The following is a 21,777-nucleotide window of genomic DNA, read 5'->3' as shown; positions in this document are numbered from 1 at the left end:
ATTACGATCTTACAAAATCCTCTAGATTCTAGAACGGTCCCAGTGGATTGGGAGGTAGCAAACGTAACCTCGCTATTCAAGAAAGGAGGGAGAGAGAAAACAGGGAATTACAGGCCAGTTAGCCTGACATCAGTCATCGGGAAAATGCTGAAATCCATTATTAAAGAAGTAGTAACAGGGCACTTAGAAAATCATAATATGATTAGGCAGAGTCAACATGGTTTTATGAAAGGGAAATCGTGTTTGACAAATCTATTAGAATTTTTTGAGGATGTAACTAGCAGGGTAACTAAGGGGGAACCAGTGGAAGTCGTATGTTTGGATTTTCAAAAGGCATTCGATAAAGTGCCACATAAAAAGTTGTTGCACAAGATAAGGGCTCATTAGCATGGATAGAGGATTGGTTAACGGACAGAAAACAGAAAGCAGGAATAAAGGGGTCGTTTTCAGATGGCAGGCTGTAACTAGTGGGGCGCCGCAAGGATCGGTGCTTGGGCCTCAGCTATTTACAATCTATATTAATAATTTAAATGAAGGGACTGAGTGTAATGTATCCAAGTTTCCTGATGATACAAAGTTAAGTGGGAAAGTAAGCTGTGAGGAGGACACAAAGAGTCTGCAAAGGGATATAGACAGGTTAAGTGAGTGGGCAAGAAGGTGACAGATGGAGTATAATGTGGGGAAATGTATTGGTAGGAAAAATAGAAAAAAATATATTTTTTAAATGGTGAGAAACTGTTAAATGTTGGTATTCAGAGGGATTTGGCTGACCTTGTACAAGAAACACAAAAAGTTAACATGCAAGTACAGCAAGCAATTAGGAAGGTAAATGGCTTGTTGATCTTTATTGCAAGGGGGTTAGAGTATACGAGTAAGGAAGTCTTGCTGCAATTGTGCAGGGCTTTGGTGAGACCACACCTGGAGTACTGTGTACAGTTTTGGTCGTCTCCTTACCTAAGGAAGGATGTACTTGCCTTAGAGGCGGTACAACGAAGTTTCACTAGATTAATTCCTGGGATATGAGGCGGTTGTCCTATGAGGAGAGATTGAGTAGAATGGGTCTATACTCTCTGGAGTTTAGAAGAATGAGAGGTGATCTCGTTGAAACAAATAAGATTCTGAGAGGGCTTGACAGGGTAGCTGCTGAGAGGCTGTTTCCACTGGCTGGAGAGTCTAGAACCAGGGGGCATAGTCTCAGAATAAGGGGTCACCATTTACGACTGAAATGAGGAGAAATTTCTTCACTCAGAGGGTTGTGAATCTTTGGAATTCTCTACCCCAGAGGGCTGTGAATGCTCAGTCGTTGAGTATATTCAAGGCTGAAAACGATATATTTTTGGACTCTAGGGGAATCAAGGGATGAGGGGATCGGGCGGGAAAGTGGAGTTGAGGTCGAAGATCAGCCATGATCTTATTGATTGGCGGAGCAGGCTCAAGGGGACATATGGCCTACTCCTGCCCCTATTTCTTATGTTCTTAAGCAGCTCCATGCTTATAACCAAAGGAAGCCTAGTATCCTTATAAAGTAATTCATATGTTGCTTAAGATCAATGATCACTTGCTACCCTTGTAGACAGAAGGTGGATGGGTTCTACCAAAGCTTAGTTACCCACTTTCCTACGCCACTCTGTCTCTTCCACTTCCAACCCTCTTTCACTCATCATCGTAGAAATGAATGTTAATATTACTGATAAATCATACCATGGGGGAAACAGGATTTTGTTGTAATTAAGTTAACCCATGGCAGCTGTGAACTATTCAGTCAATTCTTGGTAAGCATCTATTTTTTTTGCTGACTTGCTATGGGGGCCTAATATTTACACAGAATGCTGTGCACTGCTGCACCTACTTTATTAATGCATGGTATCTCTGATCGAAGCATAGTTTACATTAGGAGTTTATTAGCAATGGCAGGAGTGCTATTGATAGCAAAATCCTAATATAAATGAGCTTTCAATGTGACATCTGTCAGAAACTTCCATTTTGATCACGTTAATCAAAGAGCTATTTTATGCCAAAAAACATGCTTTTATTACTCCTTGTGCATTTCACATGCATGATTATTTTGACATTTCCTTGGCTCTGTAGTAGCACTCTTGCCTCTGAGTCAGTAGTTTGTGGGTACAAGTCCCACTCCAGAGACTTGGGCACATAATCTGGGCTGACACTTCAGTGCAGTGCTGCGGGAGTGCTGCACTGTCGGAGGTGTCGTCTTTTGGATGAGACGTTAAAACAAAGCCCCGGCTGCCCTTTTAGGTGGACATAAAAGATCCCATGGCGCTATTTGAAGATCAGGGGAGTTCTCCCGGTGTCCTGGCCAATATTTATGCTTCAATTAACACCACTAAAACAGATTATCTGGTCATTTATCTCATTGCTGTTTGTAGGAACCAGCTGTGTGCAAATTGGCTGCCGTGTTTCCCTATTTTTTTTTATTCGTTCATGGAATGTGGGCATTGCTGGCAAGACCAGCATTTATTGCCCATCCCTAATTGCCCATAAGGTGATGGTGAGCCACCTTCTTGAACTGCTGCAGTCCATCTGGTGAAGGTTCTCCCACAGTGTTGATAGTTCCAGGATTTTCCAGCGACAATGAAGGAACAGCAATATATTTCCAAGTCGGGATGGTGTGTGACTTGGAGGGGAACATGCAGGTGGTGTTGTTCTCATGTACCTGCTGCCCTTGTCCTTCTAGGTGGTAGAGGCGTGGGTTTGGGAGATGCTGTCGAAGAAGCCTTGGTGAGTTGCTGCAGTGCATCCTGTAGATGGTACACACTGCAGCCACGGTGCACCGGTAGTGAAGGAAGTTAACGTTTAGGGTGGGGGATGGGGTGCCAATCAAGCAGGCTGCTTTGTCCCGGATGGTGTCGGGCTTCTTGGGTGTTGTTGGAGATGCACTCATCCAGGCAAGTGGAGAGTATTCCATCACACTCCTGACTTGTGCCTTGTAGATGGTGGAAAGGCTTTGGGGAATCAGGAGGTGAGTCACTCGCCGCAGAATACCCAGCCTCTGACCTGCTCTTGTAGCGCAGTATTTATGTGACTGGTCCTGTTAAGTTTCTGGTCAATGGTGACCCCCATGATGTTGATGGTGGGGGATTCGGCGATGGTAATGCCGTTGAATGTCAAGGGGAAGTGGTTAGACTCTCTCTTGTTGGAGATGGTCATTGCCTGGCACTTGTGTAGCGCGAATGTTACTTGCCACTTATCAGCCCGAGCCTGGATGTTGTCTAGGTCTTGCTGCATGCAGGCACGGACTGCTTCATTATTGAGGAGTTGCGAATGGAACTGAACACTGTGCAATCATCAGCGAACATCCCCATTTCTGACCTTATGATGGAGGGAAGGTCATTGATGAAGCAGCTGAAGATGGTTGGGCCTAGGAAACTGCCCTGAGGAACTCCTGCAGCAATGTCCTCGGGCTGAGATGATTGGCTTCCAACAACCACTACCATCTTCCTTTGTGCTAGGTAAGACTCCAGCCACTGGATAGTTTTCCCCGATTCCCATTGACTTCAATTTTACTAGGGCTCCTTGGTGCCACACTCGGTCAAATGCTGCCTCGAAGTCAAGGGCAGTCACTCTCACCTCTGGAATTCCACTCTTCTTTCCACGTTTGGACCAAGGCTGTAATGAGGTCTGGAGCCAAGTGGTCCTGGCGGAACCCAAACTGAACATCGGTGAGCAGGTTTTTGGTAAATGCTACTTGATAGTACTTTCGACGAAACCTTCCATCACTTTGCTGATCATTGAGAGTAAACTGATGGGGCGGTAACTGGCCGGATTTGATTTGTCTTGCTTTTTGTGGACAGGACATTCCTGGGCAATTTTCCACGTTGTCGGGTAGATGCCAGTGTTGTAGCTGTACTGGAACGGCTTGGCTAGAGGCGCAGCTAGTTCTGGAGCACAAGTCTTCAGCACTACAGCCGGGAAGTTGTCGGGGCCCATAGCCTTTGCTGTATCCAGTGCACTCAGCCGTTTCTTGATATCACATGGAGTGAATCGAATTGGCTGAAGACTGGCTTCTATGATGGTGGGGATATCGGGAGAAGGCCGCGATGGATCATCTGGCTGAAGATAGTTGAAAACGCTTCAGCCTTGTCTTTTGCACTCATGTGCTGGGCTCTGCCATCATCGAGGATGGGGATGTTCACGGAGCCTCCTCCTCCCCTTAGTTAATTGTCCAGCACTATTCACGACTGGATGTGGCAGCATTGCCATTGGTTGTGGAATCGCTTAGTTTTGTCCATAGCATGTTGCTTCCGCTGTTTTGCATGCATGTAGTCCTGTGTTGTAGCTTCACCAGGATGGCATCTCATTTTTCGGTACGTCTGGTGCTGCTCCTGCTCTTCTACACTCCTCGTTGAACCAGGGTTGATCCCCTGGCTTGTTGGTAATGGTAGAGTGAGGAATATGCCGGGCCATGAGGTTACAGGTTGTGCTGGAATACAATTCTGCTGCTGACTATGGCCCACAGGGCCTCATGGATGCACAGTTTTGAGCTGCTAGATCTGTGCTGAATCTATCCCATTTAGCACAGTGGTAGTGCCTCACCTGTTGGATGGTGTCCTCACTGTGAAGACGGGACTTTGTCTCCACAAGGACTGTGCGGTGGTCACTTCTACCAATACTGTCATGGACAGATGCATCTGCGACAGGTAGACTAGTGAGGACGAGGTCAAGTAGGTTTTTCCCTCATGTTGGTTCGCTCACCACCTGTTGCAGGCCCAGACTGGAAGCTATGTCCTTCAGGACTTGGCCAGCTCGGTCAGTAGTGGTGCTACCGAGCCACTCTTGGTGATGGACATTGAAGTCCCCCACCCAGTGGTGCTCAACATGGAGGAGGACTGATTCATCAGCTAAAGGAGGGCGGTAGGTGGTAATCAGCAGGAGATTTCCTTGCCCATGTTTGACCTGATGCCATGAGATTTCATGAGGTCCGAAGTCAATGTTGAGGACTCCCAGAGCCATTGCCTCCTGACTGTATACCACAGTACCGCCACCACTGGTGGGTCTCTCCTGCCGGTGGGTTAGAACATACCCAAGGATGGTAATGGAAGAGTCTGGGATCTTGGCTGTGAGCATGGCTATGTCCGGCTGTTGCTTGACTAGTCTGTGGGACAGCTCTCCCAATTTTGGCTGCTCGCAGCAATCAGGAATCAGGTAAAGCACCAGGCAGCATGAATGTTACATGCTGTCTGCATCTCAACGACCGGGCATGAGTTAATCGCGCACTGCGACCCCTGCACCTGGTTTCAGGGGTTATCCAATATCACCCCCAATTGCTCTTAATTTCTCTCCACAATAATGGAAATCCCTTCCTTCAAAGCTTCTACTCTGCTATACAGAATGAAGCCATGGTATCATGGACAAGACTGCAGCTAAAGAATTCTCACCTTCAGAAACAAAAAATAAATTTCATACGTACTTAACTTCAAGACAACTCACAAAAATAAGACAAATTCAGCCAGCCACATGCTTATTTATTATAATTTTATATTTCTTTGACAAGCAGAAAATAAAATGGTCGTGAGTAGTTTTACTACAACTGTTGCCAGTGGTAAACTTGACAAAGCCTACCAAAGAAAATTCTAGCCCATCATATTCTATCTGCCTACCAAGCCTATTTCCGTAAGCTCGTTATAGCCTCCTTTCTCTCCCTCACAATTTATTTCTTTTGAGGTCCAACAAAACCTAATCAATGAAAGAGACAGGCTAGAATGGACCCCCATCCTCTTCCTTAAAATAGACTTTTCATATCCACAGCCCCAATAATGAGCCTATTTACATCTACTAGATTTATATTTACCTGCGCTGTCTTCTGCAACTAGCTACCATTCCTATCACTGGCAGAACATTCCTGTTCTGAGAAACCAAACTGTTACTGCATACCCCTCCTATAAACAAATCCCCACACACTCCTCATTGATCACAACTCGTTTCATCACCTTCTCTTTCAACTTTCACAAGCACTGAAATACAGTCAAACCTATCAGCAGCATTAACCCACACCAGGAAAAGAGCTGCCACCTCTTGGGAATTCAGGCTAAGCATTAAAACTGCAATACAGTTCCAAGATGGGAAGAACAGGCCTGTTCTCCATAAGCGGAAGTCCACACATCATCCATTGAAGCTGTTATCGAAGGTTTGCTGACTATAATAGATTACATGTGGATCCCGTGAGTATGGAACAGGTTGTATTGTTTCCTAAACACGCCAAAACAGTTGGATCGCTTTTTCAGTTTTTATTTGTTATTATGATAGCAGGCACTCTGCTGACAGTTGTAGAATGCAGATATCTCACACGGGGCCATTTTACACAACAGAATAGCAGCAAAAATTCCTCCCTGCTGCTGAGGTCTGGAGTTGAAGGCAAATGCATGAGAGAGAGAGATAAAAGGCTGAACCAACTTTTCCTACAACAATCGCTGCATCCTTAATATATTCAAATGCAGCAATTAGTATTAACAACCTTCTGCTTAACATTATACAATTATTAAGTATTTTGAAGATAAACTGTTTAAACACCAACTTTTCTTCTCAGTTTAGGAGACGGAAACATGTTTTGCATCATCCTGCCTCTACGTAATAAACAGCAAAACTAGAGCAGTGATTGTTACTAAAACAAGGACAGGATTAGTTGTTGCTGTAGATTGGTACACCAATGCCCTATGCCAGGGCATATTAGGACATTGGAACATCAACAGAAAGCGCAAGCTTTGATATCGGCCAAGTTTATTAGCAGGAGGCACCAAACAGAGACCTACAAGGAAAAAAAATAAGATAAGCCACTATGGGTAACACTCACACACAGACATGCACTAGCAGAGTTTTAATGGCAGTACCCTACCTAACCAACCACTCAGCTGGGCAACAGTGAATAGCATTAAGACTTACAGCAACATTTTTATTTTTAATATGAGAAAATAAATAAGAGGAAAATAAAGTGAGAAAACTAAAGGCCATTTTACTTTCTCTTTCAAGACCAAATGGCTTTCAAAAATTAATTTTTGAAATGATCAATGCTGAATGTATTACAGGCCATGTTTAGAAAGTGCAGGCATACATCCTAGAGGCTCCAAGGGAAATGCCTCACATTGCATGATACTGAGCTATAAAAACAAGGAAGGTTCCAATTTCAATGCCTGCTCTAAGCTGAATTAATTAATCTAAGCCGGTCAGTCAGGGTGATACAAATGCCCTCAACAACTAAAGCTAGTGCGAAGGAAAAATAATCAGCCAGAGTTCCAACTCATGGCCACCATCCAGTGACCCCTGCTGAAAAATTCACACGTAAACATCAGGTTTGGGTTGGCTGTGGTGTCCCCCAACACTCACTGTCGAGGCTCTCACATGAATAATGAGCACCTGCATGAAGTATTGGAGAACATCTGGTACCTGTGACAGTCCATACCAGCACAAGTCACTACCTTCAGAGAGGGAGGATGAGAGAAAAACCACAGGGACCACTGAAAGAAAAATGTATTTTTAGAAATTACAAACAACATGTATCTTATGTCCAGCTGTGTCATCTAAAAAAACCATTCCAATGGTAAAGATTTAGTACCCAAAGTGAAAAAAAATCCTAATCTCTTCATCCTCAACAAGGTGAAAAATAGTACCATAATCCTCCATCAGTTGAAGCACCATTCAATGAAACACTTCCATCTGTAGCTTATGTTTCTGATTCATATTACATTATGGGCTTACTAATGTGAATTTGTCATCACAACAAAGTACTCAGTGCTGGAGTACAATATGCATGTGAGGAGAGATAGATTCAACATCAGTCTTACACAACCAGGATTGATGATCCTGGGAGTCTAATGATTTCCTCATAAAAAGGTAAAAGGTGGATAATGTAGAAATGTATCCCCTTTAATAGTTTCTCTGCAATAAATCTCGGAACATTCCTTTGGCAGCAATTGCTGCAAGACCTTGAGGGGTCAAAACTGAATTGTGGGTTTAAAAAAAATTAATTGGTGCGTCGAATTGACCAGCAAATGCTGTCATCAGCTCATCTGCTGTATTCTTAAAGGGTTTGTTTCCCTAAATTTTGCTAGTTGTTTTCATTGCTTTGAAATAAATAATTGATTTCTGAACACTATCACGTAACTGCAAGCTGTCACCTTTGAATTGCTCTCCAAAATGTTAATTTATTAAGCTGCTTATCCAAACAGGCCTTTGCTTTCTTTCCATCTGATTTTTCACTCATCTGTGGAGTGGAGATAGCCCAACTGTGCTCTTTGCCAGTACTACTAAGGCACTATCTCCAATCTTTCAGTAAGAGTATTTTTTTAAAGGCAATCTTTTACTTCTAACTAAATACTTCTTGTGCCATTAACCTTTAGCATGTCATTACTCTGGTTTAGATTGGGAGGTTTTCTAATTGGAAGTAGCACAGGCCACCAATGTGTCAGGTTGTTAAGAAGCTATATAGATTGGTACATACACTGGGCAGCACACTCACAAATTTAAGACCTGTCCTTGTGGTTTCTATTGGCAACTTAACCCTTTGGCTTCACAAAAGAAACAAAAAAAATCCATAAAATAATTGCACTTTTACCTCATGAGGGTTTTTCAATTCTTATCAGATACAGTTACCCACACCACAGCGATTATGATGGTGTCTGTCCCTGTGCTGTGCTCTTCCTTGAACATGATGACAAGCTGCAATGCATTGGGAAGGTGTACCTACATAGATGACCATCAAACCAAACAAAGCATGAAGTGTCCTAAGTTGTTCCATTGCAGGTTTATCTGTGAATATTTGAATCTGGACCACTTTGAATTATGAAAAAGAACGGTGGAAGACATAAGCTGAAGGATAAAGTATACTCCACACATGCAGAATGCAATTTGCTATCCCATCATAATGACATCGATTCACAGAGCTCAAAATATCCCACTATGCATGTGGATCAACATGTTCATTTTTGTGGCATTAAATTCCCAATGGCGAATGGTCAATATCTACAGCTTTTGCTACATTCACAGCACGAAAAAGCAAGGGAGTGGGTTAAATGCTTTATAAGAAGCTAATGGTAGAATATGCATAGAATATGCATCCAATTTCCTCTTTGAAGAAAAAGTTAAAGTAATTCATCCTTGGTGGTCTGGATAAGGGGCAGAGAGTAATCCTATCAGGGGCAGGAGAAAGGGAGGCGTGTCAAATCCCCCGAGTCAATGAAAGGGAATATATGAATGACCTTTGGCAGCTTGGAGAGAAGTGAATCAAATCCCCAGCAGTCTTGTGGAAGCTTGACCTTGGCTTAAGCTTTGGACATTTAAAAGCTGTTTGCACCATTCGATTGTATACTATACTGCACTAGAGACGGTCATATGATTCAGAAAGTGCAGAGAGAAGGCTAAACAGTTATGTATGTTAAAAGCAGACTGTTATTCTGGAAAAAATAATCAGGTTAACATCAACATAAAAATTATATAACGATTACTGCAACAAGGATTATTGATAATTACTGCTTCTGTTAAGTACTATATTGCTCTGGCTTTATTTTTCATCTTGTTTGATACTGGCATAAAGAAGTCGATATGGAATTTTAAATTAAGACTAAAAGCATCAGACTATTGACTGCACTACACCGCAGCTTGAAGGCAGTAAGTTTACAGCATATTTATTGAAACCTTAATATTTCAGATAAAGAAAATATAATTACTGTATTTCCCAGATGTACATTCCAACTAATTATTGGAACTAAAAGCTAGTTTGTAAACATTACTGCTACTCTGCAAAGTAGGGAGCAGGCACTATGCCAATACAGGTGGCTCCATGATACGATATGGAAAAGAGACACAAATGCTGAACTGCTAGCCATGTTTGAAACCTTCCATGATACCGCTGTATGTACCTGAATCGCAGCCAGATTTTTCTGCTCTTGTGTTGGGGCCTGATGGACAAAGCGCAGCCAGTTTGAATGCCGTGGATTACTGGCATCCAGAATATACAGCATTTCTCCCTTACTCCCACGTACCTGCAAATATCAGAGAAAAGTTCAGGAGTACAGTCTGCTGTGGTAATGACAAAATGATTGAACAGAAAAGGGTTTCAAAACAGGTTGGATATTTTTTTTTCCCTCATAATATACCATCTATGTCAAATGCATCCAACCAACCACACTGTACAAGCAAGATAAAACACTTTCTCTTGGATGAACAAACCTTTCTAAAATACAAGTGACTTATACTGTCAACCAGTGAAGAAAAGCATTTTGCCATAAGCATGTATAGATGCTGCATGAACTTTCTGTTTGGAAAATGGGAGCTTAATCAAAAGGCTTCAGTTTCCATTGCTCTGAATGTTGACCTCGGTCGAGTCCTATACTTCTGATCATGCATAACTATATTATGTAACATCCGTAATAGGAATGGGAATTAAAGGTCTCTCCATTTTGCCCCACACTCTTATGTGTTTTTGTTAATGAACTGCACACCTTGATCTTAAAATTCTTCACTTAGGCAGTAGCTATATTGTCTAACAGTCTCCAGAATATTCTGGTGATTTTTTTGTATGTTAGGCAGCATAACAATAGACTAGTTGGAGATAATTGTAACAAGGACAGCATTCTTACAAATTTAACCTTGGTAGCTGTTACAAGTAATAGGTCAAATTAATGAAACATCTACCTTTGTTAGTGTTCCAGAATGCCCTCAGTTTAGTTGGTATCCCAGAATGCACTGGATTTGCAGAAATGCTCATTATCCATATGATAAATTGGACCTTCCAAAGTTTATTGAGTCATTAATCCTGGCATTGTCAGATAAATCAAATTTAGCAAGAATTTATGAATTGGAAGTGTTTTTTTCTTAGATTCTGTGATAAATGACATCCTCCTCCCAGACGTCAGCCCCAGAATTGTGAGCAGTCGCCCATTACGAGTTTCTTTATTGTTCAGCCATCTGATTTGAGCTGCTGTCCAGCTGCATGGTTTCATATCTCCTTTAACAGAAATTTCTGCTTTTCTTCCTTCATGAAGGAAACCTCACAATTAAGGAAAGTAACTAGCATCACTGGCTAACACTGAGCTAGTGTGAAGCAAAGACCAAGTGCAGCTAGCTCAGACAGCATGAAAAATTCCATGATTTCAACCTTTCGTAATGTTACAGATTGTTGCTGATTTGTACAGGTTCAAGTTCCTGGTTTCATTTGGTTGTGTTTGTAGTAATTTCAACAGCAGCTTCTGTCCAATTTCACTCCATATAAAACAATATTTCCTTTATCTTTCAGTCTATATGCGATGTCCTTTGTAACCACATTTCCCATTTTTATTACTTGTTTTTGACTTATGATTGTTCAGATGATAAATTCTTTATCCCTTTCACTAAGTATCTATACTTTTTCACAGCTTGCTGCAACTTTTTCCGTATGTAATTAATTAGTTGATAAGAAGAGCATCTTTATATTGGCTGAATTCTTCCAAGATCCATCATCTGACAAGTTGAATGACTAAACAATTCATATTCACAATTAATACTCGAAGATTAAAATTCACTTTACCATATTAGAACAGTAACATGGAACATCCATGAGACAGCATTTTAATTACGTGACGATGAGATTTTTTGAGTATAAATCAAGTTAATTTTGCTTTAAATTCAACTATAAATTAAAATGTTGATGGTATTGTATTTTAAAGGGATGCATTTTCCTACAATAGAATCATGGAAGACAAAAGCTCCATGGAGCCAAATGGTTGCAAGCATGAAGTCCACAATAACGGTTTTACTGTGATAAAATGTTATCCATTACCATTTTCAAGTATGAAGGGATAAACTTTCTGTGACAAACGTTGATATCAATGACATCATGCTGTGAACTCAGTGCTGATTTCCACACCTGCCCAATGGTTTGTGCCAATTACACAACCAGAATCCAAGCCCAGAAGGAACATCAGAGCACAGCAGCATAAATAACTATACATTACTAATCTCTGCTGCACAAAAGTATGCTTTTTGAATGATAACATGCACAGGTTTTTTTTTAATTCATTCTCAAATGCATTAAAGAGCACTAGTGCTTAAAGACATAATTTAAAAGTAAATTAGTTCAATAACACTCTTTAGAGCTCAACAGTCAAGAAGTTAATCAGGTCTTTGGAGGTGATATTGCGTCTGTCAATAACTTGTGAAAAAGTTTGCTTAAGTACAAACTGGCCCATCATGGGCTCGAGCCAATAAATTTAGTTTCTCTCACTAGTCACTAGTGAAATTCCCAGAAGACAGAGCTCCATGAAATTTCTCCCTGACCCCAAACGTAACCTGAATTTTCGCTAGAATATTAATCTAGCATTACATCATACATTATTTAACTCTGACCAGTAAAATACATTGGAGCTCCAGCAGCACTAAGCCACTTGTTTTAAGAGAGAATGCGATCATCTACCTCTATATAACCGTTCATTTGTTCTTATGATATTTATCCAACTCATTTTAAAAAGAGTGATTATCCAATAACTCCGAATGCTGGGAGTTTGCTCCACATACATACTGCTCTCTGGAAAATAAGTTATTTTGCTTTCTAATTTTATTAGTTGTGAATATAAATGCTTTAGTTGTCGAATCAAAATATAACTTAACCAATCTGTTAAATTTATATTCTGTAACCTGCACAGTCTTCTGTTCCCTGTGATATGTTCCTGCTCATCTTCTTTTCTCCACTGAAAAGAAGTTCAGTTCTGTCAGTATCTCTTCACAACTTAAAAGCTCTATATCCTGGAATTATCCTCACCATTCTTCTCTCAAGCCTCTCCAATTCATCAATGTCCTTTTTGATCCATTTCTAGTGAGAGGAAATATTGTTTAATTGAAAATGTATCTCCTGTGTTCAGTCAATTAAGTATGGGACTGACAGTAGTTTTGGAAAATGAGAGCCTGCATTGGTCCAGTGGACAAAATGAAACCTATGGGCCATGTCAGAAATGCAAACAATTCCCAATGCCTGGGAAAAGAGCTGCAGTCGACTGGACAGCTTGTTAGTACTACATTCTGCATCATAATACATTTTCACTATTATTTGCAGTGAATACATTTTTTTTATTTCAACAGTGTCAAGATAAATCACGAAGAATGATTCTATTTTTAAATAAAGCATCAAGGCATTACCAGGTACTCAATGGTTAAATGCATCATATCGTGCAATAATGAAGCATATAAACCAGGATTTGATCCATTGCCTGTTCTTAGCTAGCTAATCTAAGTTAGAGCATCAGTGACAGCACTGCAATTGGTTTCAGTATCCATGACTAGGGGTAGGGAGTAAAACAGTACCTCACCATAGGTTACCACCTTCAAGAGGAGGAAGAGAGAAAGTTGAGTGCGTAGGCGGGGAAGCAAGAGAAATTAATCTAAAGTTAATTGACCCAATAACAACAACTTGCATTTATATGGCGCCTTCAATGTAGTGAAACGTCCCAAGGCGCTTCTCAGGAGCGTTATCAAACAAAATTTGACACCAAGCCACATAAGGAGTTATTAGGACAGGTGACCAAAAGCTTGGACAAACAGGTAGGTTTTAAGGAGCGTCTTAAAGGAGGAGAGAGGGGTAGAGAGGTAGAGAGGCTTAGGGAGGGAATTCCAGAGCTTAGGGCCTAGACAGCTGAAGGCACAGCCACCAATGGTGGAGCAATTAAAATCAGGGATGCGCAAGAGACAAGAATTGGGAGAGCGCAGAGGTCTCGGAGGAGAATTTTAAAATCGATACGTTCCCGGACCAGGAGCCAACGTAGGTCAGTGAGCACAGGGCTGATGGGTGAAAGGGACTTGGTGCGAGTTAGGATACGGGCAGCAGAGTTTTGGATGAGCTCAAGCTTATGGAAGGTGGAAGATGGGAGGCCGGCAAGGAGAGCATTGGAATAGTCAAGTTTAGAGGTAACAAAGGCATGGATGAGGGTTTCAGCAGCGGATGAGCTGAGGCGGGGCAGAGACGGGCGACGTTATGGAGGTGGAAGTAGGCAGTCTTGGTGATGATATGGATAGGTGGTCGGAAGCTCATCTCAGGGTCTGATAGGATGCCAAGGTTGCGAACGGTCTGGTTCTGCCTCAGACAGTGGCCAGGGAGAGGGATGGAGTTGGTGGCTAGGGAACGGAGTTTGTGGCAGGGACTGAAGACAATGGCTTCCCAATATTGCATTGGAGGAAATTTTTGCTTGTCCAACACTGGATGTCGGACAAGCAGTGTGACAAATCAGAGAGAGTGGAGCGGTCGTGGGAGCTAGTGGTGAGATAGAACTTGGCGATGCTCAAGAAGATTTAACTTTACATTATAACTTATGGATCAGGATTTGGTCATTTATATCCTGTACAATTTTGACAGTCAGTTTGGGCATTGCCCAGAAATTTTCAACTCACCAATAGCGCAACACTCAGGAAGCTAATAACGGGGTTCAAGTAGAATCAAGGCAAATGCTCTAAACTTTCCTGCACCCAGTGGCCACACATCAACTGTTAATTATATGTGCAAATAAGGTCCACCAGGAAGCAGCAAATAGCGCTGAAAGATTTTTTTAAGGCCAAAAATTCAGAAGCCGACTCCAAGTCCATATCAGGAGGAGTCCAACAAACAAATCATAGAATCATAACATCACAGAAGGAGGCCACTCAGCCCATCAAATCCATGCCGGCTCTTTGTAAGAGCAATCCAGTTAGTCCCAATCCCCTGTCCTTTCCCCATAGCCCTGCAAATTTTTTCCCTTCAAATATTTATCCAATTCTTTTTTGAAAGCCACGATTGAATCTGCTTCCACCACCCTTTCAGGTAATGCATTCCAGATCATAACTACTTGCTGCGTAAAAATGTTTTTCCTCACATCATCTTTGGTTCTTTTGCCAATCACCTTAAATCTGTGTCCTCTGGTTCTTGAACCTACCGCCAATGGGAACAGTTTTTCTTTATTTACTTTATCTAAACCAGTCATGATTTTGAACACCTCAATTCAATCTCCTCTCAACCTTTTCTGCTCTGAGAACAACCCCAGCTTCTCCGGTCTATCCACGTAACTGAGGTCCCTCATCCCCGGAACCATTCTAGTAAATCTTTTCTGCACCCTCTCTAAGGCCTTCACATCCTTCCTAAAGTGTGGTGCCCGGAATTGGACACAATACTCCAGTTGTGGCTGAACTAGTGTTTTATAAAGGTTCAACATAACTTCCTTGCTTTTGTACTCCATGCCTCTATTTATAAATCCCAGGATCCCATATGCTTTTTTAAATGCTTTCTCAACCTATCCTGCCACCTTCAAAGATTTGTGCACATATACCCCCACGTCTCTCTGTTCATGCACCCTCAATAAACAATGGGATCCTTTTAGTTATTTTCATTATTTCACAAAAACAAATTCTGAATACATCTGGCAGGAATATACAGGAGTTACAGCATTTAAAATGACAATTTGGGTATATGCGTGCACACTGATTATACATACATCCATAACAAATTTAGCTTCCTACCATACAGAAAAAAATTAACATTTGCCCAAGGATACAAAACAAGTCAATTTGAAGGCAATTATATGCTTGTAGAGGAAAAAACATGTGCCTTACATCTCTTCAATCAACTTTTTCACATACTCAATCCACAGACCATTTGTTGAGCGAAGCCAGGTTTGGAACAATCAACCAATCTCAAAATAAAAGACAAAGTTCTATTATTTTAAAATCCCAAACCTTCAAATTGAAACCAATGTTTTCTATAATTTTATCCAAAGTTTATTATTTTAAGAGTACAGCTGGAAAAGGGCGTGTGGGGTCGGGCTATATTTAAAGTTTAATTTCTTAAACAAGACTAATAGACACACCTTTCTGACATTTTTGTAATGTACAGTACAGTTTAATTTTCCTAACTCTTTCCAGCCAAGATTTTATTCTAAATATATTCGATTGTGAGCCATTCAGCACCTAGCATAATGGCAAACTACTTGACTGAGCCTGGTGAACCTCTGGACTGCCCATTGATCCAGGTTTGAACCCCCCCCCCCCCCCCCACCTTGTCCTCAACTAGATCAGAAGCCACAAAATCATCTTTTGCACATATGCCGGTCACCCAGCCCTATCCCTCCACCATCTCTCTCAATCCCTTCATTGCCTTTGTGCTATCCTAGAGTGCTTGTCCAGTCTTGGATGAGCCATAACTTCCTCCAGTTAAACATTGCAAAGACAGAAGCCATCATCTTCAGCTTCTGCCACAAATTCTGTACCCTTGCCACTTACTCCATCCCTCTGCCAAGCCAATATCTCAGGCTTAACCAGACTGTTTGACCCACAGCTGAGCTTTCAACTTCATATCTTCGTCATCATAAAGATTGCCTACTTCCACCTCTATGACATTGCCTGCCTCAGTCCACCTGCCTCTGAATCCTCATTCATATCTTTGTCATCTCCGGACTCGATTACTCCAATGGTCAGCCTCCCATTCTCCATAAACTTCAGCTTAGCCAAAACTCTCCTGCCCATATCCTATTCTCTAGCAAGTCATATTCGCCCATCATCTTTGGCCTCACTGACCTACGTTTGGCTCCCAGTCTCCCAACACATCAAATTTAAAATTCTCATCCTTGTGTTTACATCCGTCCATTCCTTCCTATCTCTCTAACCTCTCCAGTTCTACAACCCCCTATACTCTCTATTCCTCTGACAGTCTCTTATGCATTCCCCCTCAACTTCGTCCAAATGTTGGCAGCTATGCCTTCAACCAACTAGATCCCATTCGCTGGATTGTTCTCTAAACCCCTTTCCCTCTACATAGGAACATGAGTAGACCATTTAGCCCCTCAAGCCTGTTCCGCCATTCAATTAGATCATGGTTGATCTGTACCTCAACTCCATTTACCTATCTTTGCTCCATATCCCTCAATACCCTTGCCTAATAAAAATCTACCTATTTCAGTCTTGAAAGATCAATTGACCCAGTATCTACAGCCATTTGGGGAGGAGAATTCCAGATTTCTACAACCTATTGGGTGAAAAAGTGCTTCCTGATTTCACTCCCAATTGGCCTAGCTCTAATTTTAAGATTATGTCCCCTGGTTCTGGGTTTCCCCAACTAGAAGAAATAGTTTCTCTGTGTCTACCCTACTGAATCCCTTTATCATTTTAAGGACCTCGATTAGATCACCCCTCAACCTTCTAAACTCAAGGAGATACAAACCAAGATAATGCAAACTGTCCTCAGAATTGAACCCTTTAAGCCCAGGTGTCATTCTGGTGAATCTGTGCTGTACCCCCTCCAAGGCCAATATATCTTTCCGCCTCCCCTCCTCCTTTACAACCTACTTAAAACCCACCTCTTTGTCCAAGTTTTTGTTCACCCTCAATCTCTCCTTCTTTGGCTTAGTGTTCCTTTTTTCCACAAACCTCTGTGAAGCACCTCGGAACATTTCTCCATGTTAAAGGCACTATATAAATGTAGGTTGTTGTAGTTACCTGCTGACCACTTTGAGTGCTTTGTAGGCAGTTCAATGACCAGTGGATTACTGATGCACTTCAGTAAGCATTGCCTGGTAGTTTATAATTTCATCAACTTTAAAGCCCAGCAATTCATACAAACCTGATTATGTTCACATTAAGATAACTCTAATGAGTCAGACAATTTGTAGCCATATTGGCTTGAACAAGTATCATCACCTGGTTTTGGTAAAGAAACACAGTTATTTTGGGACCATTGATATTTCAAGAAAAAAAATTTTTGAACCCTTCGCAATAATCTAGATTAATAGCCCAGTTTATTTACTGTTTATTTTTGATTGTCTCGTCTTCATCCATCATCCAGTTGGAAGAACAGGTAAGTAAGTCACAGACTGTACTGATCTGATATTCCTACCAATTAAACTTAATGGCAATTAGACCATCTGCCAATGAGCAATTAATTAATGCTGCTCTAGGACACATTATCAGCATTTCCACATTAAAGATACAGGGGGTTATATTGGATAACCCTCGAAACCGGGCGCGGGAGGCATGGTGCACGATTAACATTGAGATGTAGGCAGCATGTAAAATTCATGTTGCCTGGTCATTTACCTGATATCTGCGAGCAGCCAGGCCTAGCTGTGCAGTTGAGCGGCTGCTCACCAGCAGGGGGGCCCCGATATCACGAGTGGCCAGCACCACCTAAAGGCAGCCTGCACCTCTTATTTGCAAAATATATGATACGGGTCCACGCGGAGAGATCAGACATCGCACACATAAAACACAGATGCAGGGCCCGTCCCTATGTTTACAAACTGTTGTGTTATGTTAAAACATTGAATAAAGGTTGCGTACTACTAAATCTCACATCCTCCAAGCTGCACATCAGACCTCACCAATCTGAATTTGTACCAGGCCTATGTGAAATCGTGCACCAAGATTCTCTGATGATGCACTAGAGGCCTTGGTGCAAGAGGTGGACAGAAGGAGGGGCATCCTATATCCACAGTGGGGCAAGAGGTCCTCCAGACATACGCTCCCGAGGAAGTGGGAGGCAGTAAGGGACAAAGTCAATGCCAGGCACATAGCACCACAAACATGGATGCAATGCAGGAAGAAGTTCAATGCTTTGACAAGAGTGGTCAAGGTGAGTGAGGTCAACTGTCAAATGACATCTCCTACCAACTACACCACTAGTCATATCCACTGCTCCACACACTACACCGCTCCATCACCCACATACCAACAAACTCTTTCAATCAGTACTCAACTCTTTCAATCAGATGCTTCCTCTCACCCTCACACATTAGCACTGTTACAAGCAACACACCCACAACTCACAGGTCACACACACTGGCAGCTATTCAACCATGACAGCCACATCACCCAAACATCCTGCAGGACACTCACTGACCCACGTCCTGCTTTCTTGCAGGAGATGGTGGTGCATAACAGGAGGCAGCAAGTGGCAGTGGCTCCATGGAACATGAACCTGCTGTCCTCTCTCAGGATGACAACATTCCTGTCCCACCCCTGCCACTTTGCCAGTGCCCTTGCCGTTGCCTGTCAGCTAGCCAGCCCACTCCCTGTAGAGTACTGAAACTATATTATAGGAACATAGGAACAGGAGTAGGCCATTTAGCCCCTCAAGCCTGCTCCGCCATTTAATGAGATCATGATTGATCTGTGACCTAACTCCATATATCTGCCTTAGCCCCATATCCCTTAACACCTTTGGTTAACAAAAATCTATCAATCTCAGACTTAAAATTAACAATTGAGCTAGCACCAACTGCCATTCCAGAACAGCATTCCAAACTTTTACCACCTTTTGCGTATAGAAGCATTTCCTAACTTCACTCCTGCAAATCCTGGCTCTAATTTCAGGCTATGTCCCCTAGACCTAGAATTCAAGTATAGGAGACCTCCAAAAACAGGTAGAAATGCATCAGCAGCAAGAAGTAATGTCAGCAACTAAACTGTAACTCCTGCATGATTCCTTTAAATAGCACTGGTGGGGGGGGGGGGGGGGGTCCTCCATGCTATTTACGCCCTGTTCAGCTGTGCAAGGTTAAGACAGTGCGTTGGCTGGAGCATTGAGTTCCAAAATCGCATCTATCCTTTTAAATCAGCGTTACACACTGATCTACTGCATATTCTCCCTACTTTATATGCTGCCGGTGTTTGTTACCTGCGCGTGCACTAACGCCTTTGCTAAGATGGCGGGTGGGGCACGTCACGCTAGAAATGTGTGCACGCATTCTGGAAGCCATTTTGGTTTCATAGGATACTGCGTAGCGCCTACAAAACGGTTGCTACACGGCCCAATTTATAGCCCATGGTTTTAGTACTATTTTTGTATCACTACTAAGCACACTAAAGCCATCTCGCACCAATTTGATTTTGCACTGATTGAGGTACAACTCTGGACTAATTTCAAATAATATCCTGCTAAATTGGGTTGGGATCATTTTGTATTTATAACTTCCTCATCTTCTCCCTAGCTGATCTATGTTCCCCATAAAATGACCCTAGTTGCTGATTTTTCACTAAAAAAATATAAATAAATGTGTAATTCCAAAATCCTGCTAATTTTTTTAAATTCAATCTTGGGATATTGGTGTCGCTAGCAAGGCCGGCATTTATTGGCCATTCCTAGTTGCCCTTGAGAAGGTGGTAGTGAGCCACCTTCTTGAACCGCTGGAGTCCGTCTAGTGAAGGTTCTCCCACAGTGCTGTTAGGTAGGGAGCTCCAGGATTTTACCCAGCGGCGATGAAGGAGTGGTGATATATGTCCAAGTATGGTGTGTGACATGTGGCCGGGGCCGGGGGAGGGGAATCTTGGAGGTGGTGGTGTTCCCACGTGACTGCTGCCCTTGTCCTTCTAGGTGGAAAAGGTCGCTGATTTGGGAGTTGCTGCCAAAGAAGCCTTGGCAAGTTGCTGCAGTGCACCCTGCTGTAAAGAAAAATTTTTAGCAAAAAGGTGTATGAGCATGTGTGTGAGCATCAGGAAATAAAAGGTGACAAGTGTGTCACATTGAAATATCATGCATGATTCAGAATAACACTAGGAAACAATTATGTGTTTATCCAGGTTCAGCCATGTGAGTAGAAACACAGGCATGTGGAGTAAAACATCCACAATGTCATTTAATACAAGCATAAGCAGTCATTTGCAACGACTTGGACTATACTATACAAAGTCTGGCCAGCTTCCACAGAAACAAATTACAACCCCAGAGAAGTGCCAGTTTCCTTTGTGATGAAGTACTCCAACTCAAAACCAAATAAAACTAATCACACATCCAGGTGAAACAGAGCATCTCCAGCAGTCCTGACTCAGAATTACACAGGTATCAAGCACATTCCTCACTGAAGCGTTTATGATTCCAGGACAATCTACATGGGCAACCTGCAAGAGGTTTTACAGTTTTTTTTTACTTCCATTTCAAATAAAGTACAACATCCCAGCAGGTAACAGCATCGACCATTGTGAAATATTAAATGAAAAATATTGGCGTAACTTTTGATAATGACCTTCACAATTCTTATCTACGCAGCATCCCCTTGAACTTCTCTTGCCTCAAAAACATTTCCACTTTTTAGTAAAAGGTAGCCAAAGAGAAGACCCACTGTTTTCAATTACAGGTCATTAAAATTATTTTCTGCAAGAATAAAACTGATATATTCAGAAAACTGACAAACTAGTTGAGAAAGCTGAAGCAGTCAAACTGTGTTTACTGTGTAGATACGACTATGAACAGTAGACTGCAGAGACATCATTTACTGAAAACAGTCTCACTTCACTTTACGTCCATTTATGTTGCCCTTTAGTGCGGAGCAGTCTGGCACAGAAATGTATTCACAGGAGAATTTTATTTCCATTGCCTGCACAACTCACATCATGATTGAAAATGTTTCCTTTCCCCCCACACGAAAGGTGTTCTAGGGCAAAACTTTCCACATTGTGCTCTATTCTTTATTTCCCCAAGACCACCTAAGAAGACAGACAGAGATCACCACAGGGAACCAAATAATCAGCAAACACACAATCCCATTAGAAAAGCACTCAATCCCAGGTGGACTGTGTTACCGCTTTCTACAATCATTTCAATGAGGGTTGCAAGTGGGGACATACAGATTATATGTCTGATATGTCATCACACTGGATCAATGAACCAGATGTGTTGTTTAATGTTTCCCAAGTGAGATTATATAAATGTCCCATATTGGAGGAAAACAGAGCACATGGTAAAGAAAAAAGCCCTTCAATTGGGAAGGGAGCAATATATGTAAAAGTCTTTTGAGCAGGGTGAAACTCTTTTATTGGTTTACAACATGCGATTCAATACAGTAATAT

The 21,777-nt window shown here is 42.0% G+C and overlaps 1 protein-coding gene across 7 annotated transcripts in view; it reads right to left on the bottom strand.

Annotated features, from left to right (window-relative positions):
- Positions 1–21,777, bottom strand: part of prdm5 (PR domain containing 5) — a 327,858-nt gene that overhangs the window by 296,727 nt on the left and 9,354 nt on the right. For all 7 annotated transcript variants that reach the window (XM_067990858.1, XM_067990832.1, XM_067990838.1 and 4 more), the window contains exon 3: positions 9,870–9,992. In XM_067990858.1, the coding sequence (XP_067846959.1) occupies positions 9,870–9,992 (123 nt within the window). The remainder of the gene's footprint in view (positions 1–9,869; positions 9,993–21,777) is intronic.

The sequence above is a fragment of the Heptranchias perlo genome, chromosome 1, assembly GCF_035084215.1.
Source record: "Heptranchias perlo isolate sHepPer1 chromosome 1, sHepPer1.hap1, whole genome shotgun sequence".
In the NCBI taxonomy this organism is placed as follows: Eukaryota; Metazoa; Chordata; class Chondrichthyes; order Hexanchiformes; family Hexanchidae; genus Heptranchias; species Heptranchias perlo.
Note: the sequence above shows the minus strand (reverse complement) of the source record. Positions and strands in the feature narration are given on the sequence as shown.